The sequence below is a fragment of the Protopterus annectens genome, chromosome 3.part0 (genome assembly GCF_019279795.1).
Source record: "Protopterus annectens isolate FY-2018-M chromosome 3.part0, PAN1.0, whole genome shotgun sequence".
NCBI classification, from domain to species: Eukaryota; Metazoa; Chordata; order Ceratodontiformes; family Protopteridae; genus Protopterus; species Protopterus annectens.
Window position 1 is genome coordinate 935,012,004 of NC_056731.1, and position 22,916 is coordinate 935,034,919.

Consider the following 22,916-nt stretch of genomic DNA (forward strand, 5'->3'; position numbering starts at 1 on the left):
GTTCAGATATGAAGAGCCATCTGTCAATGAATGGACAGAAGAGGCATGGTTATGAAAAGTGTTTGTTACACACTATTCACTATACAGCATCATTGAACTGTAATTACTTCTACTTTCTGCATTTATAGTGCATTCATGTGAAATATTTGTCTCTGTGCATATGTTACAGTCACTGCACTCTATGGTATTACAGAATAGTAACTGCTTGTTTAACTTCGAATTCACTATTTGACCTGGGTTGTGGCTGAAAAAGGCCTGAGGACTATAACATTAACCCAGTCAATAAAATACATAAATACATACATAAAATAGTGGCAGCCATTGCACCTAGAAGACACGACACAGTTCAATCCATGACCCTGAGCAGAGTACTTACCTAAGAATCGTACAAAATAACCTCCTAAGCCTTCTAAAAGGACAAAAAAAAAATGAGTACTGGACAGACGTCAACACTCTACCAATGAAGGTTGTGCTATGAACAAGAGTTACAAGGAACCTAACCCAAATAATGACAAACCACTTGAAACTACAGCCAGTTTAGCTTTCACCACTGGCAAGCTATTAGGGAGTCCCTGAAAGAGGCTACCAGAATCCAATCACTCAAGGAGGTGAAACTCATGGAGATCCTTCTGCAAAGCTTCCAAATACCACTACCAACACCTTTGTAAAGGCTGTGGCAATTAAAGTGGCAACACATTCCCAACCCTATAAAATTTAAAAATCCCCTGCCAACCACAAGTAGTGACACGGAAAATGCAGTCATCATGTAAAAGCAACCTATGGAAGCAGAGACAAGTGACAGTGTACTAGACCACAGTTTGGCTCTGTGGCACAGGAGACTGGAAACCTTGCTGTGACTTGGGTGAATGGGTTTCATTTAGCATACTGGACACTGGAGGAGCTAGGCAAGGGAAACCACTGCTCATGGTAATTAGCTATGATCACGATTCAAAGGATGCCTGTGACTTAAGAAAAGCACTGGTGGTCTCTCGAAATACACACTTGCATAAGCTGCCATTTGACGTCATAGTATTCAATACAACCTGCAAATAAAATGAATCCAACAAAGGATGCATTAAGGACAGTTCTCAGAGCTAAAGACATCCTTACATATGTCTAAAATACTGAAGTCTGGAAACATTTTACCCACCTGCAAATCACCACTACTCACTTATTTTTACTGTATACTTTTAATACTGGTCCATCTGTACAGACCAATGAGTGTAAATAAGAATGGAGAGTTGAAAAACTCACCTTGTTTTGCAGTCTGACAAGCCACACACTTGCTGTCTTCTGGTTTATTTGACACAAGGCACGTTGAACAGTCCCAGTACCCCTCTGGCTTTTTAAATTTGTCCCCAAAACCAGTTCCTAAAGATACAGTTGTAGTCAAGGTAGAGCTATCTGAAGGTGTTATCAGTGACTGACCACTGTCACTAACAACTGGTAAAGTCAGGGCAGGTTTGACGCCAGTTCCAGGCTTTGGCATGTCACATGCCGCACATCTGACTGAATTATGCTTGTTCAGTATTAAACAGGTATCACATTCCCAAGTCCCAGGAGGAGGTATGAACATTTCACCAAAACCAGTTAAACTCTCTGAGCTTTGTGGTGCAGTCTTCATATGGCTGGTATCTATATTTTGAATTCCACAAGAAGCCAATGCCAAATCAGGTTTATATTCCTGACTTTTTACACATTTTCTATCCACAGCACTGTTTTCTTTAAGACGGGTGGCACTCTGCCAAGCTACTGTGGCAGGTTTAAAGTTGTCTGTAAAAGCAGAACTAGCAGATGTGGTTGTCTTAGGCATTTCCAGCGTACACGATTCGACAGATGTAGTGCAGGTCAATGTTGACTGGGGCTGAGTAGATAGTTTAGGTGAAGCAAAGGCTGGGGGAAGAAACGAAAATGGTTTAAGTGAACAGCAGCAGAACTCTATGTCTCATGCAAGTTACATCACAGTGCGGTGTACAACAAAGATTGCATGTCTTGTGCAACACACTAATTAAAAGTAGCAACATATGACTAGCCAGCACATTAAGTGTTGTGTATAAACAAAAGGTATGCACTTGCCATAGCGTTAGCTCTGTTTTGTCATATTCTCTCCATTCCTCAACAGATGGGTCTCAGATCTCACCTTGGATCAGTCTTCCGCCACTTCAAAGCTTTGGATCCAGTGCTCAGACTTCTCCCCCTATCCATAAGTGCAGAACGAGCTACTCAGAGTGAATTTGCCTTCTCAAAACCATTTAAGAGTACATGATGGAGACAAAGTGATGGCTTTTATTTGAATGTAAAAGGAGATCAACTACAAAGATATGAAATGAAGAGACAGGCTTAACCTTCCACTACATGGGGAGAAGAAATGGCTACTTACTGGACATTGATAGTGGAATAACTGGCTCCACATTGAAAAAGGTCTCCCAGAAAATCTAAAATTGTGAAATGGCTGAAAGAGGGTCAATGATTTTCTCCCTAGCTGAAACAAAAAACAGGCAAAACAGGAGGAAAATCTGGACTGTCAAACCATTACTGGAACTGGACAAACTATGCAGTTAATTTGATGGCCTAAACATTCGGGTGAGGGGACCCCCACAGGTAGGACAGCAAGTCTGGATACAAGACCAGCATCCAGAAAGGGTGAAAAAAATGAGACCAGGGGAAGGAAACCACACCTGTATAGGGCAAATAAGGGTCTATGAAGATCACTGACTTTCAATGTGGACTCTCTGTAGGAACTTTGGGATCAACAGTGTTAGGCAAAAGGCATAAAAAGAGGCCAAGGGTGCATTAGTGTCGCCCTGGGTGACTTCCCTAGTGTGGTATTAGTACTTGTTGCACTTGCTGTTCAGGGAAGATGCAATGAGATTATAACAAGGTTGGCCCTAATGGCTTAAAATCTGCTCCATTACCAATGTATTGTGGGACCACTCATGAGTAAGTAGAATGGATCTGCTCAACCAGTCCACAAGAATGTTGGATTTTCCAGGGATATGCACTGCTATAAGTAAGTGGTGGGAAGATATTACCCAATGCCATGCTCTCATGGCCTCTTGACACAAGGGGTAAGATCTGCTTCCTCCCTGGCTACTGATCCATCAAACCACAGCCATGTTGTCTGTTTGGATAAAGACCACACCCAAAGGGAGAGAATTCCTGAAGGTCTGCAACACCAGGACAACTGCTCTGACTACCAAAATACTGATGTGAAGACTGGCCGCTGATTTGAGACCATTTGCCCTGGACACTCCTTCCTAGACACCACCTCAACTGGGAAGTGTCAGAGGTCACTGTGGCGTGTGGGGGTGGGGTAAAGAAAGTTTTTGATGAAGTTACGGAGAACTTGAGAATTACTGTATTTGATTGCAGCAAATGTTTCTCGAGATGATCAGCTAGGCCATCAGTTGCTCCCTGATAAATCACTCGACCTCCAGAGTCCACTGAAGGACTTGCACGTGGAACCTGGCTCGCGGTACCAATGGTGCTTAAAAGGCAAAGAACTATCTTGGATGGTGGTTTCTGATAGGACAAAGCTTGTTGAGCTTGTTAGTGGATGAATAAGGCTTGGGTTGGAGGGAGTGGTGTCTCAAAAAGTGTCCTAATGAATTCCAGAGATTGAACTGGCTGTAGTTTGTACTTTTTAGGTTGATTGTTACCCCCAAGTCATAGCACAGGTGGAGTAAGGAGTCCATGGCTTGAATGAGTAGATCCTGGAAGGTGCAGTGATGAGACAGTTGTTTAAATACGGGAACACTTGGAACCCCGCAGCTGTAACAGAGTTGCCACTACAGCCATGCATTTGGTAAACACCTGGTGGGGCTGTGGTAAAACCAAAGGGCAGAGCCCTGAACTGGAGGTGACTGGCTCCTACCCAAAAGAAGAGTCATTTCCTGGATCACCTGTCCCTTTTTATGTAGTAGCATGCATTCTGGAACTCTACTGAGAGCATCCAGTCATTTCTGAACAGAATAATGGACTGAACTGTGACCATCCAGAACTTCATCTGTTTTACATACTTGTTTAAGCAACTAGAGTCTCAATTGGCCTTAGGTCCCCATTTTTCTTGGGCCCTAAAAAGAATCCCCCCCCCAATAAACATCCTTATTAAATTATCACATATGATGCAGCCAATCTTAGATTTATATAAATGTAAAACAAACTATGACACCACTTTAGTTGCAAACATACATCACAGACACCATTGAAACAACTGCAGTTGCAAACATTATACATCACTTAGAATCAATCCAGTCATTGTCACTTAAGCATTATATGCCTCATTCAAATCCTGCCTGTTTAAACCTCGCTCCTTCTCTGCATACACCGCTCCCATAATTCACATTTTTTTTCTATGTAGTTTGCTCTGTCCCTTTTCTAAAGATCCCGATTCCAGTTGTTTTATCTCTATTACTATATTCACTGTTTCTAATAAAGTTGGTCTTTGATTTCCATTTTCTAGTAATTGCTTTTTTGGCAGCCACCATAATTAGACTCAGCAAGGCTTTACTATATCTAGGCAATTCAAATTCTGTATCATAGCTCAAAAAAACCAATCTCCCCGGTAAATCCAATCTGCTCACCCAGCAACTCAGAGTGGTTCACAGGAAATCCCTAAAGTCTGCAGCTCATTATGTACCTACCATAACGTTCCATGTTAGTTGTCTTCTTCTCACCTTCTTTCTTGCTGGTTGGGTTCGGAGCCGATCCTCGGCTCCGACGCGGCCATCTTCAAAAGCTCGAGAGCTGCTTACTGGCTCGAGGCCACCCTATATCCCATGATGCCTGGCGCTAGATACCCAGATCTCGTTTGTTAAGTCTAACTGCAGACATAAGAAGGGAATCCTATCCAAGAATGCATAAATCCTACTGGAGAGACTACTAGTCAGAAAGGAATAGCCAGAGAAGACTAAGCCAGTGAAAAATCAAGAGGAACTCTTCTCGGTCCACTAGGATAGGGGGATGGAGGGCGGGACGCAAGAAAGAAGGCGAGAAGAAGACAACTAACATGGAACGTCATGGTAGGTACATAACTTCTTTATGTTAAGTTGTCTATCTCGCCTTCATTCTTGCTGGTTGGGACAGCGTCCCTAGCACCTAAAATCCTGGGTGGCTCATCTGAACAAACTCTTCAGAACAGTGGAACCAAAATCAGCTCTGCTCCTGGAAACCACGTCCAACTTATAATGCGAAATAAAAGTATGTGGGTTAGCCCACGTAGTCGCAGCACAAATAGATTCCATGGGCAACCTTGCCTGAAAGGCCACCGAAGTGGCTAAAGCTCTGGTGGAGTGACCTTTTGGTTTAAACTGGCAATTCTTTATTCCTCAGTTGATATATAAATGTGATGATAGAAGTCAACCACCTGGATAAGGTTACTTTGGAAACGGGAAGACCTTGTTTACCCACAGCATAAGACAGGAAAAGTTGGTCCGATTTTCTAATGTCCTTAGTTCTATGTAAATAAAAGCATAGTTGCCTGTGAACATCTAACTGATGCAATTTATATTCCGCCCTGTTGGAGTGGTTAGGAAAAAACACAGGAAGGTCTATGGACTGATTCAAGTTATTCCCTGAAGAGACCTTAGGAAGGAATAAGAATCTATGTACCTACCATAACATTCCATGTTAGTTGTCTTCTTCTCGCCTTCTTTCTTGCTTGATGGATTTGGAGCCGATCCTCGGCTCGGACTCGGCCTTCTACTAAAGCTCGAGAGCTATTTACCGGCTCGAGGCTTCCCCATATCCCACAATGCTAGATGACAGATACCCAGATCTCGTTTGGTAGAGCTAACATCATGGAGACACCTGTCCCCACTACAAGGTTTACCTACAGTGCTAAAAACAGAGGAGGTCATAACCTAGAAAAGAGTCAACCAGAGGAAGAAGGCCTCAAAGGGGATTCTTCTCGGTCTGTCCAGGCTAGGGGGATGGAGGGTGGGACGCAAGAAAGAAGGCGAGAATAAGACAACTAACATGGAACGTTATGGTAGGTACATAACTTCTTAATGTTAAGTTGTCTATCTCGCCTTCATTCTTGATGGATGGGACAGCGTCCCTAGCACCTTAGCCCTGGGTGGCTCATTGGAACAGACTCTTGAGCACAGTGGAACCAAAATCAGCTTGACTCCTGGAGGCCATATCCAACTTGTAATGTGAAATGAAAGTATGAGGAGTGGCCCATGTGGCTGCAGCACAAATAGATTCCATTGGAAGTCTTGCCAGAAAAGCTACCGACGTAGCTAATGCTCTGGTGGAATGAGCTCTTGGTTTTGTAGGGAGTTCTTTATGTCTCAGTTGGTAAATCAAAGCAATACTAGAGGCCAACCACCTGGATAAGGTTACTTTAGAAACTGGCAGGCCCTGCTTGCCCCTCAGCATAGGACAGGAAGAGTTGGTCCGATTTTCTTGTTTGTTTAGTCCTATCCAAATAAAAACGTAATTGCCTATGAACGTCCAAATAGTGCAACTTTTGTTCAGCTCTGTTTGAATAGTTAGGAAAAAAAGACAGGAAGATCAATAACCTGATTCAGATTCGTCTCGGAAGGTATTTTTGGTAAAAAGGAAGGATTAGTCCTGAGTGAAACTCTATCTTTGTGAAAAACAAGATAAGGAGGACGAATACAGAGGGCTTGAAGTTCCGACACTCTTCTAGCTGAGGTGATGGCTACTAAGAAGAGAGTCTTCCAGGAGAGTAATTTTAAGGAAAAGGAAGCCGCAGGTTCAAAAGGAGGGAGAATCAATGAAGTTAATATCAGGTTCAAATCCCATGGAGGCAGGGGATCTTTAACCGGGGGCCTAAGTAAAATCGTCCCTTTAAGAAAAGCTTTATAAAGTTTGTGGGACATGATGCTGGTCTCTGACAGGCCAGCGTGGAAATTAGCGATAGCAGCCAACTGGACTCTAATGGTGACAGATGAAGAACCTGCTCGAAAAAGTTCTGCCAAAAAATCTAGAACGTTATGCACAGGGGCTGTAAAGGGGTCTATATTTGTAGCCTCTGCCCAGAAGGAGAAACGTTTCCACTTACTAGCATAAGTCTTTCTGGTAGTAGATTTGTGCAAAGAAAGGATGATTTCACGCACTGGCTGAGAAATATGTGGAAGCCTGCCTAAGGTTGGAAGTGGAGCAACCAAGCTGTGAGGTTGAGAGACTGAAGGGATTGGTGCAGCGCGCCCGACTGATGGATCAAGAGGTCTGGCACTGGGTCCAGATTCCAGGGCTGCTCCAGCAGGTGACGATGCAGGAATGGGAACCAAATTTGTCAAGGCCAGTAAGGTGCAATGAGGATCATCCTGGATCCCAATGCAGTCGCTTTCTGAATCAGTTTTGGAATTAAGGGAAAGGGAGGGAATGCATACAGAAGACCCCAGGGCCAATCTTGAACTAAAGCGGCTCTGGGGGATTGGCCGGGGAGGGTTGAGAGGGGTTGCGAAAAGGTCGCAGCAAGGTTGACCCCCCCATCTGCGGAAAATTTTGTCCACTACTGATTGAGAGACCACTCTTAAGGCATGAGAATGGCTCTGCTTAACCTGTCCGCTATGACGTTTGACTTCCCGGGAATGTGTGTTGCTATCAGAAACCGTTAAGAGGAGATCGCCCACTGCCAGAGTCTGAGTGCTTCTCGACATAAGGGATAGGACCTGGTTCCGCCCTGTTTGTTGATGTACCACACTACAGACATATTGTCTGTCTGAATTGCAATAGTCCCAGTAGGTAGAGAATCCTGAAGAGCTTGCAACGCTAAAAGTACTGCTCTCATCTCCAAGACGTTTACGTGCAGGTGGTACTCTAGGGGTTGCCAAGTGCCCTGGACAGTCCTGCCCTGAAAATGCCCCCCCACCCGATCAGGGAGGCATCCGTTGTCACCATGGCAACAGGAGGAGGAAGAACAAACGGTCTGCCCTGAAGTACTTGAGAGGAGACCATCCACCAAGAAAGGTGGTCTTTGCATGATTGGGCGATTATTATTTTGTGAGATATCGGAAGCTGTTGAAAAGACCATTGGGTAAAAAGCATCCATTGAAGAATCCGCATGTGAAAACGAGCCAGGAGAAGTAACGTGATTGCTGCGGACATGAGACCCAATGTTTTCAGTACAAATCTGAATTCTCTTGCACTGTAGTAAGGTTTGAACATGTCGGCAAATGTCGGATACTCTTTCTAAGGGAAGTTTTGCCGACAGCTCTTGTGTATTTAATATTGCGCCTATAAAAGTTATAGATTGACAAGGCGACAATGCAGACTTTTCGAAGTTTATAGAGATACCTAGCTCAGAGCAAGCTTGGATGGTATAAATCCCTGGCTCGGAGTGTAGCTGATGCCTGGTGGAAGAAGTTAGGAGCCAGTCGTCTAGATATGGAAACACCTGGAATCCTCGCCGTCTCAGGTGAGCCGTAACCACTGCCATGCATTTGGTGAACACCCTGGGTGCTGTGGTGAGACCAAAGGGCAGGGCTCTGAATTGATAATGACTGGCTCCCAGCCGGAAGCGGAGAAACCTCCTGGAGCGTTTGTGCATTCTGATATGGTAGTACGCATCCTGAAGGTCTATGGAGCACATCCAATTGTCCTCACCCAAAAAGGGTAGAATGGACTGAAGCGTGACCATCCGGAACTTCGTTCTTTGAACAGATTCGTTTAACCTGCTGAGATCCAAAATGGGTCTCTAGTCCCCTGTCTTTTTTGGTACCAAAAAGAACTTGGAGCAAATCCCGGATCCTTGCTGGTCTGCTGGGACTGGCTGGATGGCTCTTTTTTCTAGCAGTTTTGAAATTTCTAGTACTGCTTGTTCCCTTAGACCGGGTGGAACATCTGGAAGGGACCTGTTTGTTTGTACAGGGGTGTGGGCAAAGGGATTTTGTAACCCTCGGATATGATAGACCGTACCCCATTTGTCTTGTGTGAGGAGTTGCCAGGCTTCTGGGTACAGTGACAATCTTCCCCCGACTGCCTCCGAAGGTGGACAGTCGGGCAGCCCCTCAGGGGTGCTGAAAGGGTTTGTCAGAGAAAGATTCTCTGCTACCCTGATTTTGCAGAACCCTCTGCCCCTCGGGCGGCGTCTATTATTGTTCCCTCCTCTGCCCCTGGAGGGAAACTCGCCACGTGCGTCAGGCATGATTCCCTGGGGCTTCTGAAACCACATTTTTCCACTCTTCTGACCTTTAAGGTATGGTCTAGAGGGAGTAGAAAAACAGACTCCCACGGCAGAGAGATTCTTGCCTTCCTGCTCACACCTGGTAAGGGTATCCTTCACCTGTGGTCCAAACAAAGTCGAACCATCGAAGGGGGTATTGGTGAAGGACGCCTTAAAGGGGTCAGCAAAGTTACATAACTGCATCCAGGCATGTCTTCTCAAAGCCATGCCTGTACCTGCGGCCCTACTCGCCCCATCGGCTGCATAAGAAATGAGCCACATGGAGGAGTTGACTATAGAGTTAAGGGTCGCCAGCTGGGAGTTGATCTTTTCCTGAGACCCCGCAGCTGATGGATCCTGAAGGGTATCATCCAGTTCCTTGAGAAGATCCCTTTGAAGGTGGGTGAAATGGCACAGATAATTCAGCGACTGCATGGAAAAGGTCGCTGATGAAAACATCCGCTTCCCGTACCTGTCCATTGTCCTAGATTCTTTATTAGGTGGCTGGAAAGGCACCGAAGGGTCAGCCAACTCCTTCTTAGTGGCTACTGCCACCACCATGGCATCAACAGGGACACCCTTTGTCAGAAACTTTGTCAGATGGGGCTGTAATGAATTTAGTGGGCCTGCGGGGAGTTGGTTCCACTGTGTCCGGGGCTGTCCACGCCTTCCGAGCCACCACTTCCATGAGCGGGTCGAAAGGCGGAGACACCCAGGAGGTGGAAGGGCGAGAACCAAATGCGTCCAGGTACACCGACTCGTCCTCGGAAGGGTTAAGGGTAGTCCAGTTCCCCCTCTGCCTAAGGATCTCAAGAATGTCTGAAAAGGAGACATCCTCAGAGGGGTACCTTGGGGGCCCTTCCGAATCCTCCAAGTTGGTGTCAGATGTGACTGACTCGGGGGAGTCAACATGTTTCCTCTTGCATTTTCTCTTCTGAGGGGGCTCCTCTGAATGATCAGTGGAGGCCTCGGAAGGGGAAGATACACCCAATGGGGTGACCTGGAGCGTCTATTCTCCACGCTTGGGGTCAGGAGGGTGGACAGAGACCGATGTAGGCACCATGGGGGGAGGATCCAAAGGGGCCGATCACGGAGCTGACACAGGAGTCAGCACGCTCCTCATGACCTCAAAGGCGCCCCTATCAGGCAGAGAAGCGGGTCCCAGCTCCGAAGAGATGTGAACCCCTCCCGACACTGAGAGGAATGGCTCCGAGGCCGATGTCGGGGCCGAGCTCACCTGCGCCGAGGCCCCGAGAGGGAGAACAGGGTCGGACAAGGGTCCGATGCCACTCGCCCCCTTGGAGATGACGAGGGAGTCTTGGTGCCCGGAACCAATGAAGAGATCGGAGCTGATGAGGGAGCCGAAAGGTGTGGTATCGGCTCAGACGTTCCGATTCTAGCCCCAACGAGCTCCGGCTCCGAACAAAGTGGAAGAGTTGGAGGAGGAACTGTTGAAGACACAGGGATAGCCACAGTCTGTTGAGAAGGGCTGGTCAACATTTTGGCCAGTGCCTGCAACTTTAGGAACCTACTGACCACCCTCTCCAAGTCATGATCGGATTAGTCTGAAGGACCGAGAGGAGTGGGATCAATGGCTCCACTCCGATTGAAGCAATGGAGACCTCGGAGCCAAACGAACGGACTCTAAAGAGGGGGACCTCGAAAGTTTACGGCTCAGAGAAGGCTCCGACACCAAGGTCAGAGCCGACTGAGGTCTCGAAGTGTCGGTTCCAGCAGGAACCAACGAGAAGGCAGGAGCTCCGCTCGGCGACGGCTCCAAACAGGGAGCCGATGCTTTCCCGGGCTTTAAGGATTTTCCAGACGGAGGCTTAGCCGGGGATTCTTCTGGCTTAAGTAAGCCCCTCAAAATGAGCGTGTTCCTACGCTCCTGCAGGACTCTCGGACTGAAGGCGTGGCAGACCGAACAAGAGTCCTGCAGGTGTAGGGGGCCCAAGCAATAAACACAAGAAGTGTGACCGTCTGTCAGAGACATCTTCTGGCAGCACGAGTCACACTTCTTGAAACCTGAGACTTTGGTATCTTTAGACATATTAAAAAAGGGATACCAAAGGGAACAGGAACTAGTGCTTAAAACAAGGCACACACAAACGCGCACCAGGTAAAACTAACAGTAATAATAATAACTATAACGACAACTATTACTAACATATATATATATATATATATATATATATATACATATAAATAAAATACAAGAACAAACTATAACACTAAGTAAAAGTAGCTAATAAGGCCTAACACTACCCTAAAGGGTGGGTGGGGGTGGGGGACTCTGAAACAACAAGAAAAATGAGTTTCTAAGTGGGATCTCAAGGGGTACACAATCTAATTAAACTAAGAGGGAAGATCATCAAAAAATGAGAAAATCGACAGTAAAAATACAAGAAAAAATTTATACGACCTGGAGCCGGTAAAATCGCAACTTCGTAGCTGAAGCGGCAAACGAGATCTGGGTATCTGTCGCCTAGCATTGTGGGATATGGGGAAGCCTCGAGCTGGTAAATAGCTCTCGAGCTTTAGTAGAAGGCGAGTCGAAGCCGAGGATCGGCTCCAAACCCATCCAGCAAGAATGGAGGCGAGATAGACAACTTAACATGGAAGGATTAGTCCTGAGAGCAACCCTGTCATTGTGGAACACTAGGTACGGAGGACAGATACAAAGAGCCTGGAGTTCCAAAACTCTTCTGGCTGAAGTAATAGCTAACAGAAAAAGGGTTTTCCAAGATAAAAACTTCAAGGAACAAGAAGCTGCAGGTTCGAAAGGGGGCAAAATTAGAGAAGCTAAAATCAAATTTAGATCCCACAGTGGTGGAGGATCTCTCACTGGGGGCCTGAGCAGAGTGGTCCCTTTGTGAAAGGCTTTACATAGCTTATGAGACATGATCTTATTTTCCAACAGGCCAATGTGAAAATTTTAAATTGTAGCTAACTGAACTCTAATTGTACCGGAAGTGGACCCAGCATGGAAGAGTTCCGCAAGAAATTCCAAAATGTGGTGTACAGGGGCTGAAAAGGGGTCTATACTCTTAGCCTCTGCCCAGGAAGAAAAACTCTTATACTTACTAACGTAAGTTTTTCTAGTCGTCGACTTGTGCGATGACAAAATAATTTCGCGCACAGAGGGGGAGATATTTGGAAGCCTGGCTAATGTTAGAAGTGGAGCAACCAAGCAGTGAGCTGGAGAGATCGTAGGGATTGGTGTAGCCCGCCCGATTGATGAATCAGAAGGTCTGGAACTAGGTCCAGAGTCCAAGGCAGCTCGAGAAGATGACGATGCAGGAACGGGAACCATATTTGTCGAGGCCAGTAAGGAGCAATGAGGATCATTTTGCAGCCCAATACGGTAGCTTTCTGTATTAGCTTCGGGATTAGGGGAAAAGGAGGGAATGCATAAAGTCCCTAAGGCCAATCGTGGACTAGAGCATCTCTGGGGGAATGTCCGGGAAGTGGAAGGAGAGAGAAGAAATTGCTGCACTTGCTGTTGAAGGGAGTTGCAAAAAGGTCGCAGCAAGGTTGGCCCCATTTGCAGAAGATTTGGTCCGCAACTACCCGATTCAGAGACCACTCGAGGCATAAGAATTGCTCTGCTCAGCCTGTCTGCTATGACGTTGGACCTCCTAGGGATGTGCGTTGCGATCAGAAACCGTTGGGAAGAGATCGCCCACTGCCAGAGTCTGAGTGCTTCTCGACAAAGGGGGTAGGACCTGGTTCCGCCCTGCTTGTTGATGTACTACACTACTGACATATTGTCCGTTTGAATTGCAATGGTCCCAGTAGGAAGAGTCCTGAAGAGCTTGCAACGCTAAGAGCATGGCCCTCATCTCCAAAACGTTTATATGCAGATGGTACTCGTGAGGTTGCCAGGTGCCTTGGACTGAATGCCCCCCACCCGATCAGGGAGGCATCCATGGTCACCATAGCAACTGGAGGGGGGAGTACAAAAGGTCTGCCGTGGGACACTGATGTGGAGACCATCCACCACACAAGGTGCTTCTTGCATGCTTCTGTGATCATAATCATGTAAGACATGGGAAGCTGCTGGAGGGACCATTGGGTGAAAAGAAGCCACTGGAGAATCCTCATGTGAAAAACGAGCTAGAGGAACGAGTATGATCGCTGCTGCCATGAGACCCAGAGTTTGGAGGACAAACCTGGCTTGAATTCTTTTGCATGCTAGTAAAACCTTCACATGTTGGCGAATCACTAATACCCTGTCTGGTGGAAGGCTTGCTGACATGTCTTTTGTATTTAAATTTGTGCCTATAAAGGTGATAGACTGCCAGGGCGACAATGCAGACTTTTCGAAATTTATTATGATACCTAGCCTGGAGCAAGTCTCGATAGTGCAGTCTCTGGCTCGCAGAAGGTGATGCCTGGTGGTAGCAGTGAGGAGCCAGTCTAGATATGGAAACACCTGGAATCCTTGCCATCTCAGATGAGCGGTAACTACTGCCATACATTTGGTGAACACCCTGGGGGCTGTGGTGAGACCAAAGGGCAGAGCTCTGAACTGATATTGGCTGGCTGACAGCCGGAAGCGAAGGAATCTTCTGGAGCGTCTGTCCATTTTGATGGGATAGCACGCATCTTGAAGATCTATAGAGCACATCCAATTATCCTGACCGAGGAAGGGCAAAATGGACTGTAGAGTGACCATTCGAAACTTCGTTCTTTGTACAGACCTGTTCAGTCTACTGAGATCTAGAATGTGTCTCCAGTCCCCTGTCTTTTTTGGTACCAAAAAGAACCTTGAGTAAATTCCGGATCCTTGTTGGTCTGCTGGGACTTGCTGGATGTCCCTTTTTCTTAGCAGTTTTGAGACTTCTTGAACTGCTTGGTCCCTTAGATTGGGTGGAACGTCTGGAAGGGACTTGTAACAAAGGGAATTCTGTAGACTCCGGATATAATGGACTGTACCCATTTGTCTTGTGTTATGTCTTGCCAGGCTCTTGGGTACAGCGATAATCTTTCCCCGACTGCCTCCAGAGGTGGGCAGCCGGGCAACCCTACATGGATGCTGGAAGGGCTTTCTCAGAGAAGGATTCTCTGCTGCCCTGATTTTGCAGACCCCCTCTGCCACGAGGGCGGCGTCTATTATTGTTCCCTCCTTTGCCGCTGGATGGGAACTCACCAAGCGTGTCCAGCAAGGCTCCCTGGGATTTCCGGAACCGCATCTTTCCACTCTTCTGACCCTTGGGAAATCGTCTGGAAGGAGTGGAAAAATAGACTCCCACGGCAGAGAGGGTCTTGCCTTCCTGCTCACACCTGGTTAGGGTGTCCTTCACCTGTGATCCTAAGAGAGAGGAACCATCAAAGGGGATGTTGGTGAAAGATGCTCTGAAAGGTTCCGCAAAGTTACATAGCCGCATCCAAGCATGTCACCTTAGGGCAACGCCTGTGCCTGCGGCTCTACTCGCACCATCGCTGCATAAGAAATGAGCCTCAAGGAGGAGTTCACCACTGAATTAAGAGTCGCCAGCTGGGAGGCTGCTTTAGCCTGGGCCCCCTCAGCTGATGGAACTCGGAGGGTATGTCCAAGCTCTTTAAGGAGATCCCTTTGAAGATGGGTAAAGTGGCACAAATAATTCAGGGACCACATGGAAAAGGTCGCTGAAGAGAACATCCGCTTCCCATATCTGTCCATCGTCCTGGACTCCTTGTTAGGGGGGTGGACAAATGAAGTTTCTGCCAACTCCTCCATTGTGGCCGTCGCTACCACCATGGCATCAACGGGGACACCTTTGGTCAACAACTGTTTGTCCTGTGGTGCAGTTATGAATTTAGCACGTCTTCTGGGGGTCGGTTCTACTGTGTCCAGAGCTGACCACTCCTTCTGAGCCACCACAGACATCAGTGGGTCGAAAGGCGGAGACACACAGGAGGTGGAAGGTCGGGATCCAAACTTGTCCAGGAATACAGACTCATCCTCAGAAGGGCTTAAGGCAGTTCAGTTCCCCCTCTGTCTAAGCATCTCAAGGATGTCTGAGAAGGGGACATCTTCAGAGGGGGATCTCTGGGATCCTTCCGGTATCTGATGTGACAGACTCAGGGGAGACAACATGCTTCTTCTTGCATTTCCTCTTACGAGGTGGCTCCTCTGAATGATCAGGGGAGGCCTCGGAAGAGGAAATCACCCAAAGGGGTGTCCTGGAGCACTGGATCCCCACGCTTGGGGTCTGGAAGAGGGGCAGAGGCTGATGCAGGCACCATAGGGGGAGGAGCCGATGGGGTCGATCGTGGGACTGACTCGGGGGCCAGTACACTCCTCATTACCTCGAAGGCATCCCTACCCGGTTGCAGAAAGGGCTCCGGCTCCGAAGAAACCAGAATCCCTCTCCTCACTGAGGGGGACAGCTCCGAGGCAGATGTGGGAGCCGAGCTCGCCAAAGCCCCGAGGGGGAGAGCAGGGTCGGACAAGGATCCGATGCCACTCGCCCCCTTGGAGCCGACGAGGGAGTCCCGGCGCCCAGATCCCTCCAGGGACGGTACCATGGAAGGGATCGGAGCCGACGACGGAACCGAAGGAGAAGGTATCAGAGCCGACAGTTCCACAACTCGAACCCCAATGAACTCCAGCTCCGAGCTCAACGGATGAGTCAATGGAGGAATATCTACAGACGTGGATGGAGCAGACACCTGATGAGGGGGGCTGGACAACATTTTAGTTAGGGCCTGCGATTTTAACAGTCTACTGACCACTCTTTCCAAGTCATGGTCTGAAAGTCTTGAGGATCGAGAAGAATGGGATGAGCGATGACTACGCTCCGATTGGAGCAGAGGTGACCTCGGAGCCGAACGTATCGACTCCAGAGAAGGAGACCTAGATCTTTTTCGACTTTCAGACGGCTCCGAGGAACATGTCGGAGCCGACTGGGAGGGAGGAACATCGGTTCCAGCCGGAACCGAGATGGATGGTACAGCTCCACCCAGCGATGGCTCCAAACTGGGAGCCGAAGGTTGAGGTGGCCTGGAAGATTTCACGGGCTGAGCCTTAGCCGGTGAATCTTGGGGCTTAAGTAAATCCCTCAGGATCAACTTGTTTTTGCGCTCCTGCAGGACTCTTGGACTGAATGCGTGGCAAATCGAGAAAGTCTTGCAGGTGCACGGCGCCCAGACAATAAACACAAGAAGTGTGACCATCTGTCAGAGACATCTTCTGACAGCATGAGTCACACTTCTTGAATCCGGAAGGCTTAGGATCCTTGGACATCCTGAAAGAAAACCAAGGAACAAGGAAAACACACACACACAAAGGTTAAGGTAACTAACCACAAAAAATACACACTACAGCTACCACAACCAAAACTACAAGCAAGGTTATATCTGCACTACTACAACCAAAACTATAGTTAACTATCACTAAACTAGCTAACAGTGAAAATAAAATAATTTTTTTTAAAGGGAAAGAGATGGAGAGAAAAGGTTATCCTCTAACTCAAACGGAAAACCTTTCAGAGGTAAGGAAAGAAAGAGAAAGGGGGAGGGGAAACTCGCTAATTAAAACGAGTTTCTGAGGGGAAGTGACAAGGATTCAGAAAGAGATTAGTTACAATACAATAGTTTTATCTAAACAACAAATTCTACACTAAAACGAACAGTTTTATGACAAGAAAAGCGATAACTATAAAGTTTTATACGACCTGAGCCAGTAGAACAACCTCGCAGCAGAAGCGGCAAACGAGATCTGGGTATCTAGCACCAGGCATCATGGGATATAGGGTGGCCTCGAGCCAGTAAGCAGCTCTCGAGCTTTTGAAGATGGCAGAGTCGGAGCCAAGGATTGGCTCCAAACCCAACCAGCAAGAATGAAGGCGAGATAGACAACTTAACATATGTTCCCAGCCACCTCTTTCTTGCCTGTCATATTTCTAACATTTGCTATCCACCCAAAGAAAAATTCTTTGGAGTCTACTTGAGGTATAAAAATACCTACGTAAACATTTCCAGACAAAGATCCAACATCATCTACACTTTGTTGCATATTTGGGAGATATACATATATCCCCCACTGTCTCTTTGTGAATTGCTTATCAGTAGGTTCATAGGTAGGTACTAGGCTATTGGCCCAAGAGCCTAAGAACGCCTAGCCAACAAGATTCCCTGGCTTACGCCACCCAAGAAAGTTATTTTCCTGTGCCCCTGTCGAGCAGAGCCACAGAAGTGATCCCTGGGGTGTATTTCCTATTTTCCATCCACTCATCAAGATGTTTCTTGAAGAGTGCTAATGAGAAACTTTGCTTGACATAGGTAGGTAGCTTGTTCCAGAGTATGGGAAGTCTCTGGGACAAGAATCTATCCTTGCAGCACGTCCTGTTTATTGTTGTGATGAGGTTTAGGTCCCTAGAGCGTGTAGCTCAGAGGGATTGGGATTTCTTTAGTTGTAGCATGTCCAACAGCTCTGGGTTTGACATAGCTTTATATGTTAGGCAGAGATTATCTAGGAGTAGGCAAAATGCTACGGAGTAAAGCTAAAGTTTTGAGACGGGCAGTGTAAGGCATCTGTTTGAGGCCAGTAATCCTCTTTGTGAGGTACCTATGTGGCCTTTCAAACTGCTGCAGATGTCTTGTGAGGCACATTCCAAAAGGGGCGTTGTACTCTATAATGGGTCTAATGAGTGTCGAGTACATGGGAACAATGACCTCTTTTCTCCTGGATGAGAACAGTACAGTTGTGTACACTTACCATAATTGTAGATGTTCGAGTGTATTCACTGTTGCAGTCATTACACTTGGGTTATCTGCTTGCAGGTAGCCCTCAGTCGGCCTGATTAACAAAGTCTTGGATCTTGCGTCGGTTGCTGTCCCTTCTTCCATGACGTCAGGGGTATAAAACATGCAGCCGACGCCATTACATCAGTTTTTCTGGCCCCAGATGTCAGGTGCCCCCTAATGGGAAGCAATTAAACATAAAAGCACAAAGATATACCTCCAACAAAAAGCAAATACACCAAAAAGGCTTTTAAGCATAGTAAAGGAAAGTAGAGGTATAGCCAAAAGAAGTTAGGGGGCTGGAGAGAGGGTAACAGTGAATACACTCTAACATCTACATTTATGGTAAGTGTATACAACTGTACTATGTTCTTCATGTTTCACTGTTGCAGTCATTACATTTGGGTAGATTCCCAAAGCTATGGTTGGATGAGGAATTTAGATAGCATTAGGGCCAGCTATAAGGCCCTGCAAGACTGCAGTGGCAAAGTCAGCTTTGGATTTAGAGAAAATGGGCAAATGATAATGCTTGGTGAAATTATATACAGAACTCCAGGTAGCAGATTCTAGGATGTCCCTGGTGGGACGCCTCCGAGAAAGGCTGTAGAGATAGATGCTGCCCTGGTAGAGTGAGGTCTGATCCCATGGGGGATAGGTTTTCCATGGTGCACATAGCAGAAATTAATGCAATGGCTTATCCATTTAGAAATGGTTTGCTTTAAAATGGCCTTCCCCTCTGCCCCTGCAGCAAATGCCACCAGCAGTTGTCCAGATTTCCTTTAAGGTTTAGTCCTGTCCAAGTAGAATCTAAGTTGTCTGTGCACATCTAAGGAGTGCAGTATCCGTTCCCCTTTGTTCTGTAGATTAGGAAAGAAGGCAGGCAAATGAATGGACTGATTAAGAGCCACACTAGATACCACCTTGGGCATGAAGGAGGGATGGGTTCTGAGGGACACCCTGTCCGCATGAAAGATGATGAAAGGCTCCACTGCCATAAAGGCCTGTAATTCCGATACCCTTCTAGCTGAAGAGATTGCCAAAAGGAAAGCTGTTTTCCAAGAAAGAAATTTTAAGTCTGCAGTAGCAGCTGGCTCAAAAGGAGGTAGAGTGAGTTTCTCCAAGACAAAGTTAAGGTCCTAGGCTGGGGTTGGAGCTCTCCTGGGTGGTCTCAAATTTTTGGCCCCTCTGAGGAACTGCTTGAGCAGTGGATGAGAGAAGAGGGGAGGTTCTGTGTTATAATGAGCTGAAATGGCTGAGGTGTGAATTTTAATGGAGGAAAAAAACAGGCCCTTGTGAAGCATCTGAGTTAAGTAATGTAAATTCTGAGGTAAATTGGGTGCTGCTGTGCTCATCCCTTGAGACTGGTTCCAGGCATAGAATCTTTTCCATTTTTCAGCATAAGATTTTCTAGTACTAGGCCTCCTTGCCTCTAAAATGATATCCATCAAAGGCTTGCTGAGGGATGGTAAAGGAGAAATTAATTAGCCAGGCTGCAAGGTTCAGTGTTGGAAGCTGAGGGTGCAGAATCTGATTCTCCTGCTGAGACAGCAGGGAAGGAGTCTGAGGCAGGTGCCATGGAGATAATTGTGGCACTGCGCAGAAGGGGGTACCAGTGTTGGCACGGCCAGCTTGGAGCAATCAAAATCATCCTTGGTTTGTCCTGTTTGATTTTTAGTAGTACTTTGGAGAGCAGAGGCAGAGGGGGGAAGGCATAGACTGATAGGTGTTTCCAGTTGAAGGACAAAGCATCCACTTTCCAGGCTTGTTTGTGGGGAGTCCTTGTGCAACATTTGTCCAAATGGTAGTTCTGGGGGGAGGCAAACAGGTCTATATCTGGGCTCCCCATTTGCTTGTCAACATGCTGAAAATTCTTGGTTCCAGTTTCCACTCGTGTGGGTCCATGAGGTTTCTGCATAGTCAGTCTGCCAGTGTATTTAATTTTCCTGGCAGGAATTGAGCTTGTAGGTGCACTTGGTAGCTCAAGGCTGTGTTCCATAACGCCATGGTTAGTCTGCAGAGGGGGTAAGAATGTGTACCCCCCCCCTGCTTGTTCATGTACCACATAACAGTGGTGTTGTCTGTCTTTACCATTAATTGTTCTGGAAGAATGTGGTCCTTGAAGGCTGTCAGAGCATTCTTACAGCTAACATTTCTTTTTGACTGATATGCAGGTGCATTTGACTTGGATTCCATTTGCCCTGAATGCACTTTCCCTACCAGGTGAGCCCCCCATGCATGGTCTGATGCATCTTTTGTTAGGGTTTGGGCAGCAGGGGGTGGTGTGAAAGGTAGACCCTTGTTTTGGTGGCAGGCCTCTGCCCACCACAGGAACTCTAGGCGTAGGCAAGGTATGATAGGAATCATTGTTTCTAGGTCTTGAGAACGTTGACACTATAGGCTTTTTAGATACCACTGTAGTTTCCTCATATGCAGTCTTGCATATGGAAGAAGAAGAATGCAGGAGGCCATGAACCTCAAGGCTTGCAGTATTTGTCTTGCAGATTGCAGGGTTTTTGTGGCCACTTGTTTGAATTAGGTTGTCAAATGAATTTGCTTTTCTGGAGTGAGGTAAGCCATCTGGGAAGTTGTATTCAAGCTTGCTCCCAGGAATATAATTTGTTGACAGGGTACCAAGTGTGATTTCTTTTCGTTTATGGTGTACCCCAGACAAGTTAGAACCCTTTTTACAAAGGCCAGATGATTCAAAAGTATGTCCTGGCTTTCTGCCTGAATTAGACAATCGTCCAGGTATGGGTATATTTGAATATTTATTTGCCTGCAAAATGCAATAACTGTAGCTAGGCACTTTGTGAATACCCTGGGTGCAGTAGATAAGCCAAAGGGAAGTGAAGAGAACTGATAGTGCGTGTAGCCTGCTTTGAAGCATAGGTATCTTCTGCAAGATTACCTGACTGGGATGTGCAGGTATGCTTCTTTTAAAGCTAGTGTTGCCAACCAGGCATCTTTGCCTAGCATAGGAAGTAATTGGTGAAGAGTCAGCATCTTGAATTTTGGAATCGCCAAAAAGATGTTTAGAGTAGACAGGTCCAGGAGAGGACGCCATGAATTGTCTTTTCTGGGTACCAGGAAAAGTCTCGAGTAGAAACCTTGTCCCTTTTCCTCTTCTGGTACCAGTTGAATAGCCCCCATGCGTAAGAGAGAAAGTGCTTTTTTGTTCTCTGCCCACTGATTTGGGGGTAAGTCCGGCCACCCACTTGGTGTTGGCATCATGTGGAAGTTAAATCTGTATCCCTGGGACACTATATTTAAAACCCATTTGTCCTGGGTAATGAGTTCCCAGTTCTTTGCATGAAGAGCAATCTTTCCCCCAAAAGGGCAGTCAGTTGATAACTGCTTGGAAATTTTAAAAGTCACTGAGACAGTTTACCATAGGAGGGAGTCTTATTATTCTCAGACTTGGAAGTGGAGGCCCCCCACTGCTTAGTTCTGTGAGTCCCCTGGGACTGAAACCTAGGGTTTTTGCTGTGTCTGGGTTTGGCTTGAGAAGACCTGGAAGGGGCTGGAAAGGACCAATTCTTAGAGGGCCAGTGCCTACTAAATCTAGGAGGCTGAACTTGTAAAAAATCTTTAACAGTTTGCATAGATTTAGCCTTAACTTCCATATTTTTAAGAACTTCCTCAGCCTTGTTGCCAAACAGGCAGTCCTGATTTAAAGGAGCATCCAACAATTTAGCTTTAACATGATCAGGCAAAGATTGCTCCTTAAGCAAAGCATGCCTTCTGAGCACAGACTCAGTAACAGTAGCCCTGCAAGAGGCCTCTAATGAATCAAAACCACATTGCAAAGTATGTTTTCCAACTTGCTCGGCAGAATGCATTAAATCCTGTAATTCTTTATTTTCCACATAGACAGGAATCAACATAATTTTCTGTTTAAGCAGTCCATTAACATGTTGCTGATATTTTAACATATGAAACTGGCAGTTTAAAGCCCTAATGGCCAAGGTTGCAGAAGTGTAATCCTTCTTACCCCATCTATCCAGTGCCCTGGAGTCTCTATCAGAAGGGGTAGGATTTTTAAGCAGTAGAAGCCTTAATGCCCTTGGGCCCCTGTGAAATAGTCTCTGGATATGCAACAGGATTTTTAAAAAGGAACTTGTGGAACTCAGGGACCCTGTAGTATCTGTCCAGATTTCTGGGAGCAGGAGGCAGGGAATCAGGGACCAAACGAGATTCTGAGAAAGCATCATCAATAATGTCTAGTACAGGAGGAATAGCTAAAGGCCTATACTGAGGTAGGAGAAGGAAATCCCTAAGCCTCTTTTTAGAATCAGAAAAATCCTGGCTTTCCCAGTGGAAATGCTCCCTTAGAGTATGTAAGATTTCCCCAAAATAAAAAATCTTCACGACGGGAAGCAGAGTCTCCTCTGCATCAGAATCCTCATAAGTAGGTAAGGGCAAATCCAGATCATCAGAAGAGTCAGAAAAAACAGAATCCTGGTCAGAACATTAATAATCAACTTCAGTCCTAGGCTTCTTAGAAAGGGGGGGGGGGGGGTTGGCTAGCCCTGATTAGAGTTATTAGATCTTCGGCCATTCTTATCATTTTTTTTTTTAGGCCTAGAGGCCTGAGCATGTGGCCTCAGCGTCAGTTTTTTTAGACATGGATCAAGATTTAGGCCTAAGTAAAGAAGGAGGTGTCAGTTTAATATGCAAGTCCGTAGGCCTGAATACACCCTCAGAAGCCAGTGCCTGCATAGCGGCTCCGGACCCATCTAAGGTAGAGACATCCGCAGGTTCCATCGTTGAAGCATCTTGCGGCATACCGGACTCTGAATGGGTCTGAGTAGAGGCCTGCAAATCAGAAGTAGCGGGTGTCAGGGGCTGCGAAAGCACCTCACTGAGTACCGGCGAACTGGTGACTGCCTTAGGAGAAGCGTCATCAGCAGTCTTGGACCTCGGTGGTCTGTCTCTTGTCTTTATCTTTGTGTTTTTTTGAAATCCCGGTAGTCAGACGGCTAACCGATGACATTTCTGGATAATTAAACCAAGAACCGAAATATTTAGAGGCGAAAATATACCAACGATG

At 46.6% G+C, this 22,916-nt stretch overlaps 1 protein-coding gene across 1 annotated transcript in view; it reads right to left on the reverse strand.

Annotated features, from left to right (window-relative positions):
* Positions 1-22,916, reverse strand: part of NUP153 (nucleoporin 153) — a gene marked incomplete in the record, with an annotated part of 2,476,866 nt that overhangs the window by 1,183,881 nt on the left and 1,270,069 nt on the right. The window contains 1 exon segment of the mRNA XM_044065729.1: positions 1,255-1,893. Within this exon segment, the coding sequence (XP_043921664.1) occupies positions 1,255-1,893 (639 nt within the window).